Consider the following 23,889-nt stretch of genomic DNA (forward strand, 5'->3'; position numbering starts at 1 on the left):
TCTAAATCCCTTCTCCTGCGAAAACTCAACTTCTGATTTTGGGAAGCTTACTTTTGACCCATTCTATAAGCATTGGAAATAATTAATTAATTTAGATTACTTGTTAAGCATTGCTCACTTAATATTAAGACAATACATTTTGGGTGGAAAAATAAGGCACAATTTACATTCAATGAAAAGCTGTAGTGGATCAATACACACTTCTAATGACGCAAATATATTCTTAGAAAGTTCCAAGTGCAGGTTGTGATGAAAGCTTATAATACATTGAATTCTAAAGTAGAGGTGAATGGGGATTTGGTTTACAGTGTTGTAAATTCCTGACATCTGTTTGCTGAGCTGGGAATTTGTGTTGCAGACGTTTCGTCCCCTGTCTAGGTGACATCGTCAGTGCTTGGGAGCCTCCTGTGAAGTGCTTCTGTGATGTTTCCTCCGGCATTTATAGTGGTTTGTCTCTGCTGCTTCCGGTTGTCAGTTACAGCTGTCCGCTGCAGTGGTCGGTATATTGACAGCCAGACTACTACGACCACTAGGACTCATAACAGCACACAAACCAACAGCCACTCTCAGACAACAACTCACCAGGACAAAGGACCCGAAACCCAGCATGAGCAAAACCAATGTAGTGTACAAAATCCCATGCAAGGACTGCACAAAACACTACATAGGACAAACAGGAAGACAGCTAACGATCCGTATCCATGAACACCAACTAGCCATGAAACATGACCAGCTATCCTTAGTAGCCACATACGCGGATGACAAGCAACATGAGTTTGACTGGGACAACACTACTATTATAGGACAAGCCAAACAGAGAACAGCCAGGGAATTCCTAGAGGCATGGCACTCATCCACAGATTCTATCAACAAACACATCGACCTGGACCCAATATATCGGCCACTGCAGCGGACAGCTGGAACTGACAACCGGAAGCGGCAGATACAAACCACTACAAATGCCGGAGGAAACATCACAGAAGCGCTTCACAGGAGGCTCCCAAGCAGTGAGGATGTCACCTAGGCAGGGGACGAAACATCTGCAACACAAATTCCCAGCTTGGCGAACAGAACCACAACAACGAGCACCTGAGCTACAAATCTTCTCACAAATGTTGAATTCCTGATGTCTGTTTAAGAAAGGGTGAGAATGTCATTTGGAACAGTGAGCTAAAGGCAGCCTTTCTGACAAAGCATGTGAATAAAGTTGAATGAATAGCATGGTACCCAGGGAGATAATTGCTTGGATGCTTACGAAGCAAAACTTTTGCAACCTAAAGAAAAGACAGTCGGCCAGGAGTCACAAGCAGGTTGAGTTTAGAAGATAAATCTATTCCAGCATAAAGATATTTTTTAGTTTCAAGAAATCTTCAGGCTATCAGAGCTGGAAAGAAATCTTAAGCTTTTTTAGGAACTCCACAGTAGCCAAAGTCAGAGAATGAGTGAGCATATATGCCTTGGGAAAGATATTAACTGAGAGAATCACATCGGGTAAATGTGCAAAAAGGCATTCAAAGGAAATGCTTGTGACCTTGTCTGTCGAGGAAGAAACCTTAAAATGAAGATGAGCGATACTTCACTGGAGCTGTGTGTCTGTGAAGGATATTGCTGGGAAAAAAAGATGAATCTTCCTCTTTTTCTATTTTTGATAGGGTTTTCATACTGTCTTATGTAGCATTATTTTTATTTTCCTCTTTTCTTCTATGCAATAAACTTATGTTAAAAGTACATTGACAGCTTCATGTGAATATGCTCACCATAGTAATTAAATTGCAAAAGTTGAACTATGGTATTTCAAAGCAGGTTTCACTCTAGAATGTGATTCATTCAATACTGCCATCAGCTGGGATCAGAACAAGTTTTTTAAAAACTTTCTTATAAACCATTTAAAAGCATGTCAGTTTTTAACATGAAGAGCATGGAATTAAACATCAGAAAACCCTTAAAACAATCTCTTTGTTAGATTATATTCAAAATGTTGTGCACAAGTTTGGGGAATGTATTTCGGAATTTTGGGACAAAGAGAGTGCACTATTTAGATTTACCTGGAAGATGGCACGATTGGGAGCAAGCTATGAGAAACAAAAAGTTTGAGATACTTGGATAATTCTCACTTGATTTAATAGACCTTTAAAATTATTAATGAATTTGATACCCTATAGAAAAAAAACTATTAGTTCTAGTTGGAGAGGTAATGATGAGAGATGATCAATTTGAAATTACTGAGAGACACAATGGAGGTTAATAAACTGTTTACTTCAAAGATTGTCAAAACGTTGATTGTTTTGCTGCAAAAGGTGGCTGAAGCAGAAATAATTATATTTAAAAGAATCGGTTAAAACTTTGAGAGTGGTGATAATGCAAGGATATGGAGACAGATCCAACATTGAAATTAATTTTGTATTTATTTTAACAAAGACTCAGCACAAACATAATAATGCAAATGTCCCCTCTTTGTTGACTGTTAAAAGCTTCCACACTACAATTTCAGCCCACAGGTTCTTAAATCCCAGAAGAATTCTGGAGCACAGCTGTAATTGATGAGAAACATTACCTCCAGTTCTCCCTTCACAGATGCTACCAAACCTAAGTATTTACAGCATGCTCCTGTTATGAAGTTGAAGGCGTGTACTGTACCTTTAAGGTAGAGTGAATGCTGTTCTGCACAGACAGCTTATAAGAGCAGTCTCAGTGTACTGGAAAATTAAAATATGTAACATTTGACTGTGAAATAGATACCTGAGTTGGTATGTGAATTTAACCAGTTTAAATTATGTCCCAGGATACTCAAATCCAACTGAATTTGAATTATTGTTTTGCCAATATCAAACCAATGAGACAATCTGATGTTGGGGATTTAAAAAAAGGGGCAGATATTTTATAAATCAGACAAAGCAATTGCCATCGAGAGAGACCCAAAACATTGAAACACTCTCCCTATCAAAGGTTGTTTTTCATATAAAACACCTTCACAGTAAAAGAAAGACGACTGAGAGAGATCCTCAGCCAGAAGAAGAAAGACACCAAAGATGACAGCCGCTTTATGGTTTTGAAATTAAGTTGATGTAATTTTAAAAGTGTTTCATTGGATCAGTATACTGTTATAGAGTTGGAGGCAGGTAATAAGCAGTTAAGAGAAAGGGGAGCTTAGAGTTGTGAATAGTTGTTGTTTAATGTTCATTTTTAAAGTTAAAGAATATATTTTCTTTAAAGAGTGGAATTTGGGAGTTCTCTGTCACTCATATTTTAACAGATTATGAGGCAATGTCAGCTTTTCTGGATGTTTAGTTGAATTAATAGAGGGATTCACCGCTGTGTTGTAACACAGTTTCAGTTCCTAAATTTTAAGTGGATTCCCAGTTTTTTTTCAAAATGGGAAGTTATACTTTGGTTTGCAAAATTAGTCTGAGCAAATCCACAACATCCAATCAAGTCTTTATAAGTAGATTGTTTAACAAGCTGGAGTTATTTGACCTGTTTTTCAAATAGTTTGCTTAACAAGGGTTGTGGGACAGCAAGTGTTAGATCTTAATATGATCACAATACTATTACTTCAATTTCAAGTGTTCATAATGATCAAGACAAGAGGTAATCAAGGAAAACTTGCAGTTTGGCTCATCTTCACTCTATGAATTACTTCCCTGATGTTGAGGACATCATCCTAGCTTCCTTGAAATCTGATTGGATTGGCAAATCCATCACTACAAGAAATATATTTTCACTGTAAATGAAACTTATTTATTCTTTTTTTAAAGAAGCCTGATTTTTAATACAATAGTGACTGGTGCTTTCCTCAGTTTCCTTTTTGCAGTAATATTAAATGTGCAAAACCAAATAAAGAAACGTCTTTTACATTTGTCATGTTACAGCTTTTCAAAACGTTTGGGGTCCAAACTGTTCCAAGTATGGCACTGCACTATGAAAGAATAATTTACATTTATAATTCAGTATTTGTTCCAAAATAATAACTATATGTATCTGCAAAGTTCTGATATTCACTTTAGCAGTGTTCCTTTTAAACTTATTTCTGAATAAACCCATTTCTGGGCATTCATCCCAAAATCTCTTAGTGTAGCATTGTCTCACTTTTCAGTAACAGATTTTTATTTATAACCACATACAGCATTCATGGTTAAGAAGAATGTATGCTCCTGCCGAGTAATAGTCCCAGTTGATATGTCTTCAACACAAAACTGTGCATAATTGGTACTAATCAGGAATACGACTCAAGAGACCTAAAGGACAGTGGGTGTTATAAATGATGACAGAGAGCAATATTGCTCTGATACCTTAGAAGGATTGATTTCTGTAGTTGAGGTCACATCATACTGTTGCACAGAATAACAGGAAATCTTTCTGCAGTTATAAGACATAAAACTAATTTAGAACAGCTTGATAGTAAAATGAGGTCACAAAATATATTCAAAACCTTCCTTTATTAAATAAGCACAAAATTACATAAAATAAAAAATATTGACAAATAGTGCTGCATGTTGTACAGTTATACTATCCAGCTGATAGAACTTTCATTCTCCTAATAATTTGCATTAAATGCAAACATTAAAAGTATGCTAACAGACAAAACGTATTTGTGACATTTCATGTGTAATGCTATATGATTACACACTGGTGTGTAGCATAAAATATTGAAGCGGACAATTGAGATACTTTGCTTTAATCTCAAGTTAAACTTTTTAAAAAACTACAGCAAATTTCCTTTTCCCAAAAATAATGGAGATCAGGTGTGTAACAAGTGCACAGATTAAATGGAATTGGAAGAAAAAACACTAAGTGCTTTTTCTTTGGAATGCAGTTTAGAACTCTTCCACATTTAACTTGTGTTCTTGCCTCAGAAAACTCTTAATAAAATTTAAAAATATTTTAGAAAATACCTATTTGTCAAGATTAATGTTGGTTCTCTTACTTTCTCGTGAGTTTCCATTTTGAAATGAAAGAAAGGGAAGCCTAGAGTGAAGGAGCTCTTGAAATCGATGCTTTCATTGCAGAAGTCTGACAGTGTCTTTTCAAGGCAGTGTTAAGTTTAACATTTCTTATATATTTATGAAAGTTATCTTTTCCCAATCTTTTCCCACAAATTTAGGGTTTTTAAAAAAGGGATTTAAATTAAAATGGTATATAAACTCCTCCAAACACAGTATTTAATGATTATAGTGAAAACCATGTATGGAGGGTCAGCAGATTCTAGACTATGTGCGGAACTTGTGGAGACTTAATGGAAAAATACAACTGCTTTAGCTTTCTCATCAGAACTTTGCCACTTATGGCAGTGTTGTCCAAAATATTAGTCATTATTAGGACATGGTTATTTGGGAACTTAGATGTAAGTAAATGTATTTTTGATCAATAAAGAAAGAGGTTTGGACATTGCTGTCAGATGTGCGATGTTGATACTCTCATCTGTATGGTGTATGAATATATATTTTCATTTTAACTGGTATGTAAATATATAAATGATGAATAACTGCACTGTGCATGTAGTGTCTTCTTACAAAATTTTTGTATCTGACTAAAATAATGCCACCCTAACTACATCTGTGACTAATCAGTAACTTCTATTGAACAACAGCAAAATACATCAATGGCACCATGACTAACTTGCCATTAAGGAGCAATATTGTCAGTGATCACCACCATCTTCAGCTGTTCTATCTATACTTAATTGCTGGTTAGCACTATGATGTCAGATGACATTCTGGTCACAGACAGGTACACAACTGAGAAGTTGGTAAAGGTTACTTTTGAATGGAATTACTTTCCTAGATTTCTTAAAAGTACAGCATGCAATCTTCTTACGTACATTGAAGGTGCAGCAGACAGCATTAAACCTGGGGTATAGGTAAAAGTTCAAATTCTGTGGATGACAAAACTTGGAAAATTGTAAATTCTGAAGAGGACAATATGGAAATCAAAAGGACATTGACAAGTTGATGGAGTGGGTGGAAAAGTAGCAGATGAAGTGTGAGGTGAAAAACTTTGGTACAACATACATGGAGAAACAATAGAAATAAATGGTATTATTCTAAAGTAGATGCAGAAGTAGACAGACATGGATATCAATGTACATAAATCACTAAAGGGCAGTCAAAAGAATTGGCAATGTAAGTTACCTAATTGACATCCCAGATCACAAAAAAATGCTATGTCACATCAATATATTGAAGAATTATCACCATTAGGAGATAGATAAGCAAGTACATGTCTTTCATATGTTAAGGAAAATGGAGGATAAAAAGGATTTTGAGGGTGAGGTAGGAGAAAGCCTGAACAATTCCCAAATTGAACCATCTCCTATCTCGTAAGTTAACACTTAAGTGTTAAGGAAGTAAGACACCATACTTTCCTATTTAGAGGCATAAAAACAAAAATAGTTAACTAGGTTATTCACTGAATTTGAAGAAATCTACATGCGTAAGCCAAGGTGTAAACATTAGTCATAAAAATGTGGAAGTAGGAGAATCCTCTTCTATCAAACAGTATCCTTATCAGTTGGTTACTGAGAAACAGACTCACATGAAATCAAAATTCTACCACTTGTTGAAAACCAGCTAACTGAATCTAGTAAAATTAGTTTGCTATTAGTGTTAGTATCTAAGCCTGATGATTCAACCATGTTCTGCATTGACTATGGAAAGATCAATGGAGTAGCAAAGGTAGACCCCTACCTAATTCTTCACTTGGAAAACTGTACTGATAGGATTGGTGGTGCCAGATATCGTAAAATAGATTTCTTAAAGAAACACAGGCAACTTAATTTAACTAGAGCTGAAGAAATATTTGAATTTGTCTATTCTAATGCTGATTAATACAAATCAGCTAAAACATGCTCCAGGAAATTTCCAGCAACTGATAAACTAAGTTATGGCCAATGTTACCATCTGTGTAATTTACTTTGGTGCTAAATATTGCCAAAAGTGAACTTGCAAAGGCATGAGTAACCTAATTAGAGTGATTGATAGGTCAAGGATAAGTGTTGTGAAGAACAGCAAACATGCAATCATTAATGAAATTCCTGCTCTTAAAACTAATGGAAAATAATGAGTATTTTGAGGATGCATGGGTTTTATTGCATGCTTTCGCCAAATTTTAGCATTAAAACTACTCATGTGTCAGACTTGCTCCAAATAAAAACCAAGGTAACATAGTCAAAGGAGTGTCAGAAATCTTTTGAGAAATTGAAAACCATTTTGGTTACTAAACCAATGCTGGATGTGCCAACATTCATGAAGATCTGCAAGATAGCAACTCATGCTAATAATTTGGAAATTGGTGCGGATCTGTTGCCAATCAACAGGCCAGGTATAGAGAAACCAGCAAACTCCTTTTCCAGAAAACAAAATCAAAACCAAACGACATGCTTTGTCAAGGGGAGAAACAACATCTGGCATTGCTACAAATTCTTATTTTGAAGTTTATAATTGGAGAGACATTGGTATGGACTGATAACAATATTTGTGGAAAAATTTTAAAAATAACAAAATGTCAGACTCTTTTGAAAGCTTGTTATTACAGACTTTTCTTTCAAGGTTGTTCACATTTTGGGGGAAAACATTGAAATGATACTGTCAAGATTCCTGTCCACTTTGTTTGAATTATCTGTATGTAAAGAAGTTATCAGAGATAATTGTGTAGGTTACGTGAAAAAAAAACTCAAAGTGACACCCAGAACAGAAAATACCTGCATTTTGACCATTTGATTGCAGGTGAAGAACTATGAAAATCTCTTTTGCATAGAAGAATGCAGGGCAGCTGAAAGAGGGGTCAACCTAGATGTAGTTGATTTCACATGTCAGAGAACGGGTGCAAATGAATGTGTAAAGATGGTACAAGACAGACAAGTGTGGCATATCATGACAGAAAATCTCCTAGCTGGAGTAATTACAAGACATAGAGTTATATTAAAGTGGAGAATGGTTATCCATTTCCCATTGTAAGGCTTTGAGTGCTCACAGTGAATGAGAAGGCAATTTGGCTTTCTATATTTAATATTGCTTGAAGGACTAAAGATTACAAAGATTTACAAAGGAATTCATTTCAAGTTTTGTGGACCTGAAGTAGTTCCTTTAAAAGAGGTAATTGTAAGTTCACTGAAAGTGCTAGAGACCTTTGAATCATGCTTTCAATACATTAATTTGTAAAAACAGTAAATACTAACACCTCAATTGCTGGTTGATATATGCAGATTTGGCAAGCTTGTTGGCCCACTGTTTCACACTTGGTTGTCATGTTCCAAGGTAGAACTAACATTATGGGTCCAATACACCTTCTTCAGGTCAACAAGGATTTGAACAAAGGTCACTGGACCCAAAATGTTAACTCTCCTTTTTCTGCACAGATGCTACTACACCTGCTGAGTTTCTCCAGCAAGTTTGTTTTTTGTTTCAGATTTCCAGCATCCGCAGTTAGAAACAGAGTTATACAGCATAGAAACAGACCTTTCAGTTGAACCAGTCCACACAGACCATGTTCCCAAACCAACTAGTCCCACCTGTCCTGCGATTTAGCCCATTGTGTATATGCCAGTCAACAAAAATCTGGTAATGCTAATTGCATTTTCTACCTCTTGGCCCAAAGCTGTGGAAGTGCAACAAGATATTAAATACTGTTTGAGAATTTCTGACTCAGCCACTTTTTAGGTGAAAAATCTGAGGGAATTAAAAGTGCACTGGCAGCATGGATGCAGAATTGACTAAGTGATAGGAAGTGGATATCATAGGCAAACAGTTGTTTTACAAACTGGCAACAAGTCCACAACAATATTCCCCATGGTTACTACACTACACTACACTTTTTAATTTCTTTAATACTTGGACATGCAGTAGGGATATCATTTCAAATCTGCAGATAACAAACAACTTGGAAATTTAGTTACTAGTGAGGATGATAATTGAAGACTTCATAAATTCTATGAATGACTACAATAAAAAAGAGCAATGGAGGAATATCAATGACAGCAGCTGTACTACAGCTCATCAGAATCCGGTAACCCCAACGGTCCTCTTACCTGTACTTAACCAAGAATGGGAGCTTGCATATGATTCACTTTTAAAAGACACTGTTACATGATGATGCCAAATGCTACAAGTAGGACTGTAGCAAAATTTCACTCAAAAGTACTTTAAATGACTGCTAAGGTCACAACCATGTTTTAATTTCACAATTTTGGATCATTCCTGACTGTTTTTAGAACATTTATACAAATTATTTTCACCCAGCAGCAGGCAATCATACACATAAATGCTTTCTTTCATGGGAGTAAACACATGATTTTATCTTCTGGTAGCAAATGTTACCTATACAGGGGAACCTCGATATCCGAATATCAATTATCCGAAAATCAGATTATCCGAAGGAGATCTTGAGGTCCCTATAGAAACATTACGTCGAAGACGTGTTTCCAACAGTGATTGCGTCTTTTGTTTACAATGATTAAACAGGAACCCTCTCTAAATGACTGGCCTCCCGCCCTCTCTCTCTCTCTCCCCACACTTTCCCTGGAGTTCTACAGAGGGGTATACCCTAACCCCCACCCCCTCTTCCCAGGAATAATCTCTCCAACATTGTCCTGTGCAGGGCAAACGTGGAACCTGTCAAAAATTTGCAGTAAAAAGTTGTGGCTGTGTCTGTGTCTGTGCGCTATTTGGAGACTGACCCCAGAAAGGCAGCTGCAGCAGCAGTCTTATTGTTGGTGTGCAGTCCAGATGCCCTGGAGAGGGGCCGGGGGACTGTTTTGTGGGCGGGGGCTCGCATGCTTTGTGCTGGCGGGCAGGGGTGGTATTGGACCGGGTTGAGAGGTGGGTTTGGACGAGTTTGGGGGCGGTGTTGGATGGGGCAGTAGGGGAGGTGGGGTTGGACCGGAGGATGGGTGGGGGCGCGATGTCATGCAATGTGTGTTGCTGCAGTCTCCTGAACGGTGAGCAGACTTTAAAACTCCGAGCCCCAGAGGAAAGGCATTCAATTGATTTTCCGAATAATTGTTATCTGAATGAAATAGTGACTGCCCATCTCGTTCAGTTAATCAAGTTTCCACTGTATTCTATAATCCGATCCTCCGATGACTCAGGTATCAAGGCTTTTCCTTGCAGTGTTGCCAAGTTGGTGCATGGTGGCACAGTGGTTAGCACTGCTGCCTCACAGTGCCAGAGACCTGGGTTCAAATCCCACCTTGGGCAACTGTCTGTGTGGAGTTTGGATATTGGCATGGGCTGAACATTTTAAAATGTATTTAGTCACTCACTCATGGGACATGTGTCACTGCTGCCAGCATTTATTGTTCATCCCTAGTTGCCATTGAGAGAGTATTGGTTAGCTACCTTCTTGAACCACTGCAGTTCCTGTACTATAGATTGACCCACAATGCCCTCAGAGATGGAATTTCAGGATTTTGACCCAGCACCAGTGAATGAGCAGCATTATAGTTCTAACTCATGAGGGTTTATAGTTCTAACTCATGAGGGTGAGTGGTTTAAAGGGAAAATTGCGGGTAGAGATTTTTTTGACTAGATTACAGTGTGGAAACAAGCCCTTCGGCCCAACACGTCCACACCGACCCTCCAAAGAGCAACCCACCCAGACCCATTCCCCTACATTTACCCCTTCACCTAACACTACGGGCTATTTAGCATGGCCAATTCACCTAATCTGCACATCTTTGGACTTTGGGAGGAAACCGGAGCACCTGGAGGAAACCACGCAGACACGGGGAGAATGTGTAAACTCCACACAGACAGTTGTCCGAGGCGGGAATTAAACCTGGGTTTCTGGCGCTGTGAGACAGCAGTGCTAACCACTGAGCCACCATGTTCCCGTGTACCTATTGCTCTCACCCTTTTAGGTGGAAGTGGTCATGGGTTTGGAAGGTTCTGTCTAAGGAGCTTTAGTGATTTCTGCAGTGCATCTTCTAGATAGGACACGGTGCTCCTATTGAGCATTAGTGGTGGAGGGAGTGGATGCCTGTGATTTTGGTGCCAATCAAGTGGCTGTTTTGTCTTGGACAGTGTCAAGCGTCTTGAGTATTGTTGGAGCTGACCTCATTCAGGCAAGTGGGGAATATTCCATTGCATTCATGACTTGTGCCATGGAGATGGTAGACAGGCTTTCGAGTGTCAGGCACTGAGTTCTGTGTTAACACGCAGAAGACAGAGTCAGGACTAAAGGGTCTTTTTCAGATTGGAAAGATGTAATCAGTAATCAGTAGAGTGTCACAACATCGGTCTAAGGGTTTCAATTATTTACTATCCATATTAGTAACTTGGAGGAGGGGTAGATTGCACTGTATCCAAAACAAATACAAAAATAAAGTGGACGTCATGTTACGAAAAGAACATCGGAAATACGCCAGGGGAGATGGATTGGTTGAATGATTGGGTAAAAACATGGCAGACGGAGTTTAATGTACAAAAAGATGTGTTGTCATGCAATTTGGTAGAAAGAATCAAGAGGGAGACTATTATTTAAATGGGAAAGACGTAGAGGGACATGACTGTTCTTGTGCATGAAACACAACAAGATGCCATGCAGGTGCAGTAATTTTGGCTTTATTGTTATAGTGGGGTGGAGGTGGTAGGGGGAGTTTTGTTACAACTGCGTGGGGTGTTGGTGAGGCTGCACCTGAAGTGCTAGGTATAATTTTGATCCCTTTGTTTAAAAAAGAGACTGTTCAAAAGAGATTCACTAGGCTGATTCCTAGGATGGAGTTGACTTATCAAGGATGACTAAACAAATCATGTGCTTATTCATTAGCGTTAAGAAAAATTAGAGGTGATCTTATTGGAACACACAAGATTCCAACTGGACTTGACAGGGTTGATGTTGAGATGATGTTTCTACTAGTTGGGGGAATCTTGAACAAAGGGACATAGTTACAAAATAAAAGGACACCCATTTAAAACTGAACATTTTTAAGGGATTTCTTCTCCTAGAGGGTAGTGAATGTCTGGAATTATCTAGCTCAGAGAGCTGTGGAGCGGGTAGATAGATTTTTGATGGGAATTGATGGCTATGCTGATCCGGCACAAATAAAGAAGTTGAGACCTGAGGCAGATCAGCCAGGATCTTATTGATTCAGAGGTTAGACTTGAGGGGCCAAATGCCAATTCCTGCTCGTATGTTCTTATGATGTTGTGTGAAAACATTTAGAGACTAGAACGTTTCTGCAGAACAACTCTAGTTCATCAAGAACACATTCTAACTCCCAGTTTCAAAGTTGCATCTGATCAGTAATCAAGAGCATGCCCTTACTTATTCACGAGCTTCATCTACAACATAAATAACTTACGATCACATAACATATATTACAACCCAGGAATGTTCCAAGCACCTTTGTATCCAATTATAATCACAGAGTCATAGAGATATAGAGATATACAGCACGGAAACAGACCCCTCGGTCCAACTCGTCCGTGCCGACCAGATATCCCAACCTAATCTTGTCCCATTCTTTTTTGCAGTAGAATAAGAATTCCAAAGCTCTTTGTAGAATTATATCACAATATTTGTTAACTCGCAATGGGGAGAAAACAAGCATTTAGTTTAATGCTTTATTCAAAAGTACAATTCTAAAGGTACTCTTAGCATAACACTGAAGTATTGGTCTAAGTCGTGTGCTCAAAACTATGGAATTAAATTTGAACCCACAATCTTCTGATTCAAAAGTAAATGTGAGCTAAGACAGAGTTTTGTAAACCCCTTTCATATAGATCCTATTGATTTGCATTGTTGGTATTTAACTTACCTGTTTGGTGCAAGTCTGTTTTATTAGGTTAACAGATGTTTTCTAGTAATCAAATATTACATGTGTCACCCAGACTATACTGGTTCTTTTATCTTTTGAACCTTATTGCAACATAATGCACATTATTAAAATGCTATTGTCAAGGGCGATGTTCTGAATCTGGGAAATAGCCAAAAATACTCCATATCCCAGGACAGTATAACATGCCTGGCACAGCAGAAAAGTATTAACTGCATTGCTTTCATAGTTAGCAATCACCACTAGTAAAATATATCAATAATTTACAAAAATGAAGTTAAGGTACATTAGCATCACTCTTAATCTTCACTATTCTTTAAACAAATTAACAAGATCAATGTTACCTTTTGCTGCCAAAATTTTAGTTCCAGAAGCCAAGCAAAGATGGAATAATATTTTACAAATCCAACAGCACTTAAAGTAGTAGTTTTGTTTATGTCTAAAATTCTTGAAGTTACCAAGATTAACAATTTGTAACAGAAGGCCCATTGTTTTGCTATAAATATATATACAACCTAGATAGTAAATAGACATTTATTGTGATGAAATGCCAATTTCATTGGACTAAACAGTTTGATTCTGATTATTTACCAATTGATTTTCAATTAACTCTTTCATTACAAATGTGATTTTTTTTTATTATCTCTTTTGGCACTCACATTGCTGCTGAATTTGGTGGTTTTCTTCACAGGAAGTGATCCATCAACAGAAAAACTTGCAATGGTATTCTTCTTTGTGCTCTGAAAATTACATTTTTAATATAGCTCTCATTAGCAATTTGAGTTATTCATATACCAATGTTTTCTGTTTTAGAATTAGGTTCAGGTAAGTAATTGAAATAAGATTTGTCCCCCATATAAGTGTCAGAATCAGGTCAAACTGAATTAAGAAGAAACATGAAGGAAGATTCAATGGCTAAAACATTGCCAAAGCTAACAATTAGAACAGGTTAACCATCTTCAAAAAGATAAAATTGCACACAACTATTTGTAAATGCTTTCCACTGAAACAAAACCAATCTCCCCATTGTGGAAACAACTTTGAATTGTAAAATTCTGCTCCTGCTCCAGTACCACAAATAACTCCTAAATAGAGTCATAGAGATGTATATGAAAAAAAAAGATAGGATGAACAAATAGCATATTTAATTAGAACCTGTTACAAGCTGCAAAGTACTTATGTGGAATATCAGTGTAATTCATTCATGTAAGAGAACTTGCACTTAATCAGTCTCATTTGACTAATTTTATTGCATTCAATCCCAGCCCTACACAGAGAGAAAAACTATTGAGATCATTTGTCTGCTCAATCAATTTTCTTATGGGATAGTTTTACTGTGGTTTGTTGGATTCAAAGTTGTGCACTGATTCTCAAGCAGCACCACCTAGACAAAAAGAAAATCATCGCTTAGGCACGGCACAAAGAAAACAGCCCATTACAGAATCTTCTATATTTTGTTCCAATAATGTTAACTAGACAAGAATCAGGTAGGTTCCACCATAGACAGGTTATCCTCCTCATCACATTTTCTTCTCTAATCTCCACTATGGTGATGTTCAACAGTAAAATGGCACGAAGAAAAAAATCCTGTCACTCCTTTCAAAAAAAGGAAAATAGCCAAGTGGTAAAGACAAGAGCAAATTCTGGTTTCATATTGCACCTCATCACATCTCTTAGGAATGTTGCAATATACAGTATGGGTAATCAATTATTTTGCAATACAGAAGTTGTAATATAAGCAAGAACTTTTTTTGCCAACATCCATCTTCCTATAGATAATAATAATTTGTGCAAGGAAATAGTGGTGCGTGTTGTTGGCTATTCAGTGAAGCAACTGATGCCAGGAGGCCAGGATGTCATTTAATGGCAATCAGCACCTCTTCAAGAGGAGATTTCGTGGCACAGGCTTGGAGGGCCAAAGGGCCTGTTCCTGTGCTTTATTGTTCTTTGTTATTCTTTGAAATTCATTCTGATTGCAAAACGTGCATGCAACCTCTGAAGCTGATGCTGCACTGATATCAATGACAGTGGTTAGAGAACCCTGTCTCCCCCCCCCCCCCCCCCCAGGGTCAGGGAACCACCAAGCATCTGATGAAGACACAAGGAAAGGACAACATGTAGGGGACCAGCCATGATCCTATTGATTGGTGCAGCAGGCTTAAGGTGCCAAACAGCCTACTCATGTTCTTATTTCTTAGTTTTACATCAATACCATGAGCATTGCCACAAGAATACAGCTACAGTGCCAGAAAAATAAAACAAATGATCTCACTAGAGTAGTCACAGGAAGAAATGTTTTCTACTCACAGCAGCACTCATTACAGCTTCATTTTTCAAACATACCAATTTTTCATGTAGAAGGTATAACACAACATAAGGCAATAAGTAGGGAAGAAGTGAGTTTGTATGTCCTGCCCACACACCACTCTACCTTTCAACAGATATTCTGGTTTTCAAGGGAGGGAGTACAGTGAATATCATGACTAGTGGCAACATTAGAGGAGAAGCCACACAAACATTCATTATACCAAAGCTTTGTCTTTGCTTGACAAGCTGTGGATGTTTTCAATGTTAGATCACACCACAGTGGTAAGAAGTGGTTCTTGTGGTGCACTGGTAGCGTCCCTACCTCTGAGCCAAAGTCTCAGGTTCAAGCCCTACCCCCAGAGGTGTAAATTACATCTCTGAACAAGTTTATTAGAAAATATCAAGGGCTAAGCAGTGCAGTATTTTTGAAGATATACTATCACTTGATCTGATAATAAAAAAACCTCAACTCAGGTAACAAGATAATGGTTAAATTAGAGGCTAAGTTAGAGGAAGAATCTGGATCTGTTGACTCATCAGGCACAAGTGCACAGAAACTGGGCACAGCAATGTAGGTAGCACAGAAGATAGTGTGCCAAAGGGCAAGGTTGGACTGTATTTACACTGCAAATAATTCAGATAAAGATTCTGATACGACCAAAGACACTCAGGCATACATTAAGAATAACATTATACATCCACTTCAGTATCGTGAACAAATCCTATGTAAATTCACACAAATATGAGGAAACATGAGAGTTCAAGCAATCTTTAATGAAATGCTCCAACAGCTCAGATAGATGAAGGTTGTCCTCTTGTATGCTCCTTCTCTTGCTCTTGTTGCTTCACAGGTGGTGGTAAGAGCTGGTCAACGTAATTGCTAAGGAGCATGCGGCATAGGAATAAGCAGAGAGGAGTGTACTGCAAAGCTCCTCTGGAACAATCCATGCATTACGTGAGTGCTCTTAGTGATGGTCCTCACAGAAGCCACTGATCTTATTATAACTGTGCTTTCAGGCATCAAAGGCAATAGCCAGATAATAACTTGGCAGCCTGATTGGATTAAGGATAGCACAGAATTTGCAAAGGATAAAAGTTATGACTGCCACTAGGAGAGAGGGCATAGACCTTCATGACATACAAGCTATGGCTGTGCACCAGTTGTAAGTGGCAGCACAATCCTTTTCCAAGCTGGTTGTAGGGAGCTCTCAAAGTGATATATGCCCAGTCATTGGTGCTTGCACCATGGGGAAGCCTGAAAGGTTTAGGATTCTTGAATCAAGGCATAATTCAATGGAACTGCATTTACCAATCTTTCTTTATAGAGTGTGTAGCAGACCACTATGTTGTGCATATGTTGCTAGTATTACCTGCTGGAGCCTGAAAACAGTACTGATTTGATGCTCTAATTGTTGCTGCAGTAGTACCATAGCAGTTCCACTAAATCACCTATAATTAAAGCCACTTTACTTGTGAAAAAGAGAAACAATCTAGAAAATACAAAATCTCTCAGTGCAAAGTGAAATTTCATGGGTGATAAAACACAGCAAAAATTGCTATATTTCATGGAGCAGACAGAAGTACTAAACTAGCAATTAGTCTACAAGCATACTCCTTAATAGAGCATGAGTGAGGATACCGTCATGCCAATAAACATTAATTGTGCTGAATGAGGTCAGGATGCACTGAACGAGGTATGGTTTAGTTCAAAATGGTGGCGAGACTGTGGGCAATCATCTGAGGATAAGGAGTCTGACACAGCCATTCTCAGCTCTGGACAAATGCGTAGCCTCAGAAATTCCAAGATAAAGGCTATATTTGACCAGCAGCAATACTACCTAAATACCAGACTCCCCTGAGGCAATATAGGGTCTTACCTGAGAATACAGGAGTCCTCCAAAAGGCTCATAAATGCCATCATGGCTCAGGATTTTTAGCTCTTCTATATAGAAACTGGGCAATCTCATAGAATCCCATACATAGCAGCACTGAGTGCATGCAATGTTCTGCAACTTTCAAGAAGAATTGGAAATATGGACTAGATTATTGTGAAGGAAACCTAAGACATTGTTAGGCAGGTGCGTGTCTTCCAAATTTTCATTCTGGGGAGGCAGAGTAGAGTGAAGTCAGGTGCAATGCATCAGAGGGAGCAATAGAGGCAAGCAGATGGCAAGGCCACCGAGCGAGAAGACCTGCCTTCATTACTAGAGCATCAACCCAGTTCCATTCATAATTTGGGACATTAAGCCCTCACCAAACTACATCTGTACCAACCAAAGTAGGCTGCAAATGTGTGTATGCCTGCATTCCATAAATGGCTTAGCCCTCAGCAAAATGTTTCTGTAGTAGTAGGGTGGGTAAGCTTTACTTGACTGACTTTTCCCTTAACTTGTAATAACCTGTGTTTCTTTGAAGATTTTCTTTTACTGCTTTTGTGTTAATTGACACAAAATTAAGATATCCAAAGTAGTTAAAAGCTTGATAATATGAATAGCTTTGATTTATTGTTCCTCTTTGACTCATCATTAAGCTGTCAATGTTTTCTAATGGGAATTTTGACATTCTGTTTTTCTTGTTCACCACTCAATACTAAGGATCCACCTTATTAGTTCACAACTTTTCTGAAATGATATGAACTACTTCTACTGACAAAATGGTTTACAAACATTTAGGGCAACTTGAACAGTCTACTCACTCAGTGGAGCCAGTACGTATGGCAGTGATGCATGTGTGCTTGCTGCCCAGACCTTAACACACAACTGCTGGAAACAGGAATGGAAATGGGAATCTTGGAATTGGGTCCTGACAGCCATTTTTAAATACCTCCAGACTCAACAAAACTTCAGGCCATAATGTTAGGTGTGTGAAATTGCACTTTTTTGATTTAAGGGAATAATGAAAAGAAGAAAGGAGGGCTGAAGGAAATCAAATGTCATTGAAGAGGGATAGTATAACTTCTGATCAAATATGCATCATGCATTGCAGTAAGAGTGGTTTTGTCCTCAATGGATGGATTTTCACAAACAGCTCAAAATGAGTTCCAGATCATTTCATCCTCCTTGGATAGGAAAGTGAACTTTAAAAGTTCCTGGAGAAGGTTATGTGAACTTGATAGGATTGTAGAGTCCTGTGTTGGGTCCAGCCTCCTCCCTGGACAGGCAGGACGCTCAGGGCATCGCTTTACAGTGGAACTACTTTTTTTCTCTTCTCCCTCTGGTGATCTGGTTAATTCAGATTCTCATCTTCTCATCTCATCATCAAAGGGCCATGCTATGGAGAGCACAGCAAACCACCCAATACCAGAGACCTTGAAAGTAGTGTATGCTAGGTGCCACCTAATCAGATAAGGCACCAGAAACACATCTTCGGAAAATGAATAGCCTGGTGGTCTTTGGGAGCTGAAGCTTCAGTTGTAGCAGTACTTGGAATTACTTAAAGATGAAGGAGCCAAATCTTTGAAGAATAACCTTTGTCCCTGGGAATCCAAGAAAGTATAGTACATGAAGTTTTTGTGTGGTTCCAGGTCAGTTGTATATTCAAAGGATGGAAGCCCTTCCTGTTGGTGAATCTCCCTGGTCAATCAATTGGTCCTTTGCTAGCAACACAGGTGCAATCAAAGATACCTTGCATCAAAAGAAATCCAAAAATGAACTTCACTGTTCTTCGTATCCAAGAGGGCTTATCTGTTTGAGATTGTAAGTACTGCACACTCTGGCAAAGAAGGCATCAGTGACCCCATTAGTGACATATGCAGTGACGTACTGCATTGCTGACAATTTGACCTTATCTGCTATCTTACCCGCATCCATCTAATGACATTCTCATGCTCAGGACATGCTTTCTAGTGTTGATGAAATTGACCCTCATTGCCAGTGAACCCAATATATGAAAATCATGCTCTCAATAATGCCTGTTTTGAAATATTGTGCATAATTCTGGTCTGAAAATGTGTTGCTGGAAAAGCGCAGCAGGTCAGGCAGCATCCAAGGAGCAGGAGAATCAACGATTCGGGCATGAGCCCTTCTTCAAGAATGAGGAAACTTTCCTCATTCCTGAAGAAGGCTCATGCCCAAAACGTCGATTCTCCTGCTCCTTGGATGCTGCCTGACCTGCTGCACTTTTCCAGCAACACATTTTCAGCTCTGATCTCCAGCATCTGCAGTGCACACTTTCTTCTCATAATTCTGGTCTCCCTCCCACAGGATGTTTTGAAACATGAGAGGGTTTAAAAAACATTTACAAGGATGTTGCCAGGGTTGGAGGTTTGAGATATAGGGAAAGCCTGAATAGGCTGGGGCTGTTTTCCCTGGAGTGTCGGAGGCTGAGGGGTGATTTTGTATAGGTTTGTAAAATCATGATGGGCATGGATAGGATAAATAGACAAAGTATTTTCCCTGGGGGTTTAAGGTGAGAAGGAAAGATTTAAAAGGGACCTAAGGAGCAACCTTTTCATATAAAGGGTGGTTTGTGTATGGAATGAGCTGCCAGACAAGGTGGTAGCCTGGTAAAATTATAACATTTAAAAAGATCTGGGTGGGTGTATGAATATGAATGGTTTAGAGGGATATGGGCCAAATGCTGGAAAATGGGATGAGATTAGACTATTTGGTGGATATGGACAAGTTGGACCAATGGTCTGTTTCTGTGCTCTACATCTTTATTACTCTACAACTCTCTTGCCTTACTTAAGCTCAGCTCAACCTCTGGAACCCTAACCCCACCTAAATCATTGCAATACATGTTGAACAACAACCCCCTCTCCTGCCTAAGCACTAATAAAGCATTTCTCTTGAAATTTTACACATCCCATAGCAGTGTTTCAATGGCTGTGTCCCCATCTCAGCTGTTTTTTTCTTTTATGGGGCCATCTAAAAACATGGTGTGGATATGACTACACATCCACTTTGTTGTCACCTCCTTGTAGCTAGCAAAGCAATCATTAACATTAATTGGCCTATCTCCAAAAGATATCTGTAGCATGCCTTCCACTGTCCCAAGGAAAATTGCAAGTGTTGGGAACTGCAATACAAATAGCTGACTGCTATTTTCAGCACATGCCAGTTTCTATTCGTGCCCTCATCAGGACTTCAAAAACCTGCTCAAACTTATACAACTCAGTTTCACTCTAGTTATACAGTTATTCAGTTACCTTGGGCATGGAGGAGGATATGTGACTTCATTTCTTTAGAAATTCAATTTTTGGTATTATTTCTAATGACAATTTACCTGTGTAGATGGAGAGCGGGGCTGCTTACTACCCCCGTCAATTTCTCTGGAACTATTTGATGTACCATTGCTGCTGGTAGAACTCTCCCCACCGTCCTGGCTAGTTTCCATGTCATGAAAAATACTGCTCGGTACAGAACTTGAGCTTGATTCTTCTTCATCTCCATCCAGGTCCTCTCTCCACTGTTTCATCATTTCAAGCACGTTTGGTGGTCTTTGTATGGCTGTAGTATCACCCTAAAGTTCAAGAACTATATTCAGAGATTTGAGCAACATAGAAAACTGAAACACACATACTTTATAGCTGAAGATCTGTATGAATAGGCTTTGTAGATTTGGAAATTCAGTATTCTTAGTTAAGGTTTGAGATCTACACATAACATGGCAAACCTGTAAAATGTAACACAAAACATCTCTCCTTTTTTTTGTTGCCCAAGAACGCAGTGGACTAGTTGTCATTTTCTTTTCATTTTTAGGTTGAATAACAAAGGTTTCTTGGAATAGCTCTTAGTAGCTCTTTCATCAATAAAAAGGCCATATCCTCATTGCATTGTGCAATGTAAGTGTGTGTTTTTATTGCAGGTAAATATTTGTGCTCTGGATATTTCACAATATGTTTAGTGACAGTGCCAAAAAGTACCTGCACTGGTAAACTGAAAAAAATTTTTATCAGCAGAGACAGAACATAGCTATCTCAAATTAGGAAAGGCTTCACTGATATTTGTAACATTGAATTATAATAATTTGAAATAAATACATGATGACAGGGAAAAAGTAATTTAATTTTTAAAAAAATTAAACTTGGAAACATCAATGCATCACACCACCTTCTACAGTCAGTACGCCCTAAATGTGTGCCTATTGCCAAACTATTTTCCAAGTGCATGGGGTGTTTGTTACCAAGAGTATTTGAAGTCAATTTTTTTTTCTGGTGAGGCCAGCCTTCAAGGAAAAGATATTCTTAGTGTACACGGCAAAACTGTCCAAACATTGGAACTAGATTATCTTTTTTTTAAAAACCAAATTTGTTCTTGGGATTGTAGCAACACTTAGAAGGCAGGATTTATTACCAATTTATTCGCAACTGCCATGAGGGCTAAAACAATTGTTATGTATGAGGCCACATTTTAGAAATATTAATTTGAATTTTATAATTTGCCATAGTGAATTTAGGACAGTCAGCCACTGCATTGCTCGTCCAGTACTATAACTACTAAGGTAAAAACAATGACTGCAGATGCTGGAAACCAGATTCTGGATTAGTGGTGCTGGAAGAGCACAGCAATTCAGGCAGCATCCGAGGACAGGCCTGTCCTCGGATGCTGCCTGAATTGCTGTGCTCTTCCAGCACCACTAATTCTATAACTACTAAGGTATCTTGTGACCCTAAATATTTCTTCAAAATTTCGATTAGTACTAACCAATGGGCTGCAAAACTGTCTTGCTTCAACTGATATTAACTATCTTCTCATTGTGCAATTGGGCGGCACGGTGGCACAGTGGTTAGCACTGCTGCCTCACAGCGCCAGAGAGCTGGGTTCAATTCCCGCCTCAGGCGACTCTCTGTGTGGAGTTTGCACATTCTCCCCGTGTCTGCGTGGGTTTCCTCCGGGTGCTCCGGTTTCCTCCCACATTCCAAAAAATGTGCAGGTTAGGTGAATTGGCCATGTTAAATTGCCCGTAGTGTTAGGTGAAGGGGTAAATGTAGGAGAATGGGTCTGGGTGGGTTATGCTTCGGCGGGTCGGTGTGGACTTGTTGGACCGAAGGGCCTGTTTCCACACTGTAAGTAATCTAATCTAATCTAAAAATCGGTTATTTTCATTTTATAAAGCAGTTAAACAATATTCATTGAGCCCAAAAAACCAATGCCATATATAACAGTTGGAAGCACCCAACGAGGAGAAAGAGAAGAGTTCCTAGTTATGGTGAACTGTAACAGTTACCGTGATTAGTGAGAAACCAGAAGAAGACAGAAGTGTACAAAATAAGTATGTAGTAGAATAGTCAAAGGTACAGTTTCATGGAAGTCTTAGAAATGCGAAGTCTGACATTGTACGTTTTTAAGAAAATAACATATTACAAGTAACCTTATAGGAGTTTATAAAATAATGGGGGATATAGATAGAATTAATGGTAGTTGTCTTTTCTCTAGGATGGGGGATTTCAAGACTAGGGGGCACATTTTTAAAGTGAGAGGGGAGAGATTTCAAAAAGACAAGAGGGGTAAATTGTTTTACATAGAGGGTGGTTTGTGTGTGGAATGAACTTCCAGAGGAAGTGGTGGATGCGGGCATAATTACAATGTTTAAAAGACATTTGAATGAATACATAAAAAGGAAAGATTTAGAGAGATATGCACCAGGCGCAGACAGATAGGACAAGTTTAGTTTGGGATTATGATTGGCATAGACTGGTTGGACCAAAGGGTCTGCTTCTGAGTTGTATGACTCTATGACACTTCTACTTTAAAAATACAGAAATTGGAAAAAAGTGATCTTTTTAAAACAATTTAAGATTGCCATAGCTGCAGAATCAAATGATAAGTTTAAAAACACGTAAAATACTTATTTAGGAAGTTTGTGTTTTGGGATATAAAGAAAGGGCAAAAAATTGAAATGGAGAGTTCCTACCATTAAACATTTGAGTGATGTAGATATGACTAACCAACTGACGTATTCATGTTCTTATGTTCCTAATGAGGTGGAATTTTTTTTTAATATGTGCTTAACTTAGAGTCATAGAGATACACAGCATAGAAACAGACTCTTCGGTCCAACTCGTCCATGCCGACCAGATCCCAACCTAATCTAGTCCCATTTGCCAGCACTTGGCCCATATCCCTCTAAACCTTTCCTATTCATATACCCATCCAGATGCCTTTTAAATGTTGCAATTGTACCAGCCTCCACCACTTCTTCTGGCAGATCATTCCATACACGCGCCACCCTCTGCATAAACAAGTTGCCCCTTAGGTCTCTTTTATATCTTTCCCCTCTCACCCTAAACCTATGCCCTCTAGTTTTGGACTCCCCAGCCCAGGGAAAAGACTTTGCTTATTTACCTATCCATGCCCCTCATGATTTTATAAACCTCTATGAGGTCACCCCTCAGCCTCTGATGCTCCAGGGAAAAAGCCCCAGCTTATTCAGCCTCTCCCTATCGCTCAAATCCTCCAACCCTGGCAAAATCCTTGTAAATCTTTTCTGAATCCTTTCAAGTTTCACAGTACCCTTCTGCTAGGAAGGAGACAAGAAATGCTTGCAATATTCCAAAAGTGGCTGAACCAACATCCTGTACAGACGCAATATGACCTACCAATTCTTGTACTCAATATTCTGACCAATAAAGGAAAGCATACCAAACGCCTTCTTCACTATCCTATCTACCTGCAACTCTACTTTCAAGGAGCTATGAACCTGCACTCCAAGGTCTCTTTGTTCACAACACATCCTAGGACCTTAGTATTAAGTATACAAGTCCTGCAAAAATTTGCTTTCCCAAAATGCAGCACCTCGCATTTATCTAAATTAAACTCCATCTGCCACTTCTCAGCCCATTGGCCCATCTGATCAAGATTCCATGGTAA

At 38.7% G+C, this 23,889-nt stretch overlaps 1 protein-coding gene across 13 annotated transcripts in view; it reads right to left on the bottom strand.

Annotated features, from left to right (window-relative positions):
- stk33 (serine/threonine kinase 33) overlaps positions 1-23,889 on the bottom strand; it is a 168,508-nt gene that overhangs the window by 7,336 nt on the left and 137,283 nt on the right. For 11 of the 13 annotated variants that reach the window (XM_087996544.1, XM_043705842.2, XM_087996539.1 and 8 more), the window contains 2 exons: positions 20,303-20,539; positions 13,429-13,509 (listed from right to left, as the gene is read on the bottom strand). In XM_087996544.1, coding sequence (XP_087852670.1) covers positions 13,429-13,509; positions 20,303-20,539 — 318 coding nt within the window. Of the gene's footprint in view, positions 1-13,428; positions 13,510-14,001; positions 14,154-20,302; positions 20,540-23,889 lie in introns of those variants that run through there. The other 2 variants (XM_087996545.1, XM_087996538.1) reach the window with 2 other exon arrangements.

Source organism: Chiloscyllium plagiosum, unplaced genomic scaffold (assembly GCF_037043375.1).
Source record: "Chiloscyllium plagiosum isolate Xiang-an unplaced genomic scaffold, Cpla_swu_hap1 HiC_scaffold_18, whole genome shotgun sequence".
Lineage (NCBI taxonomy): Eukaryota > Metazoa > Chordata > Chondrichthyes > Orectolobiformes > Hemiscylliidae > Chiloscyllium > Chiloscyllium plagiosum.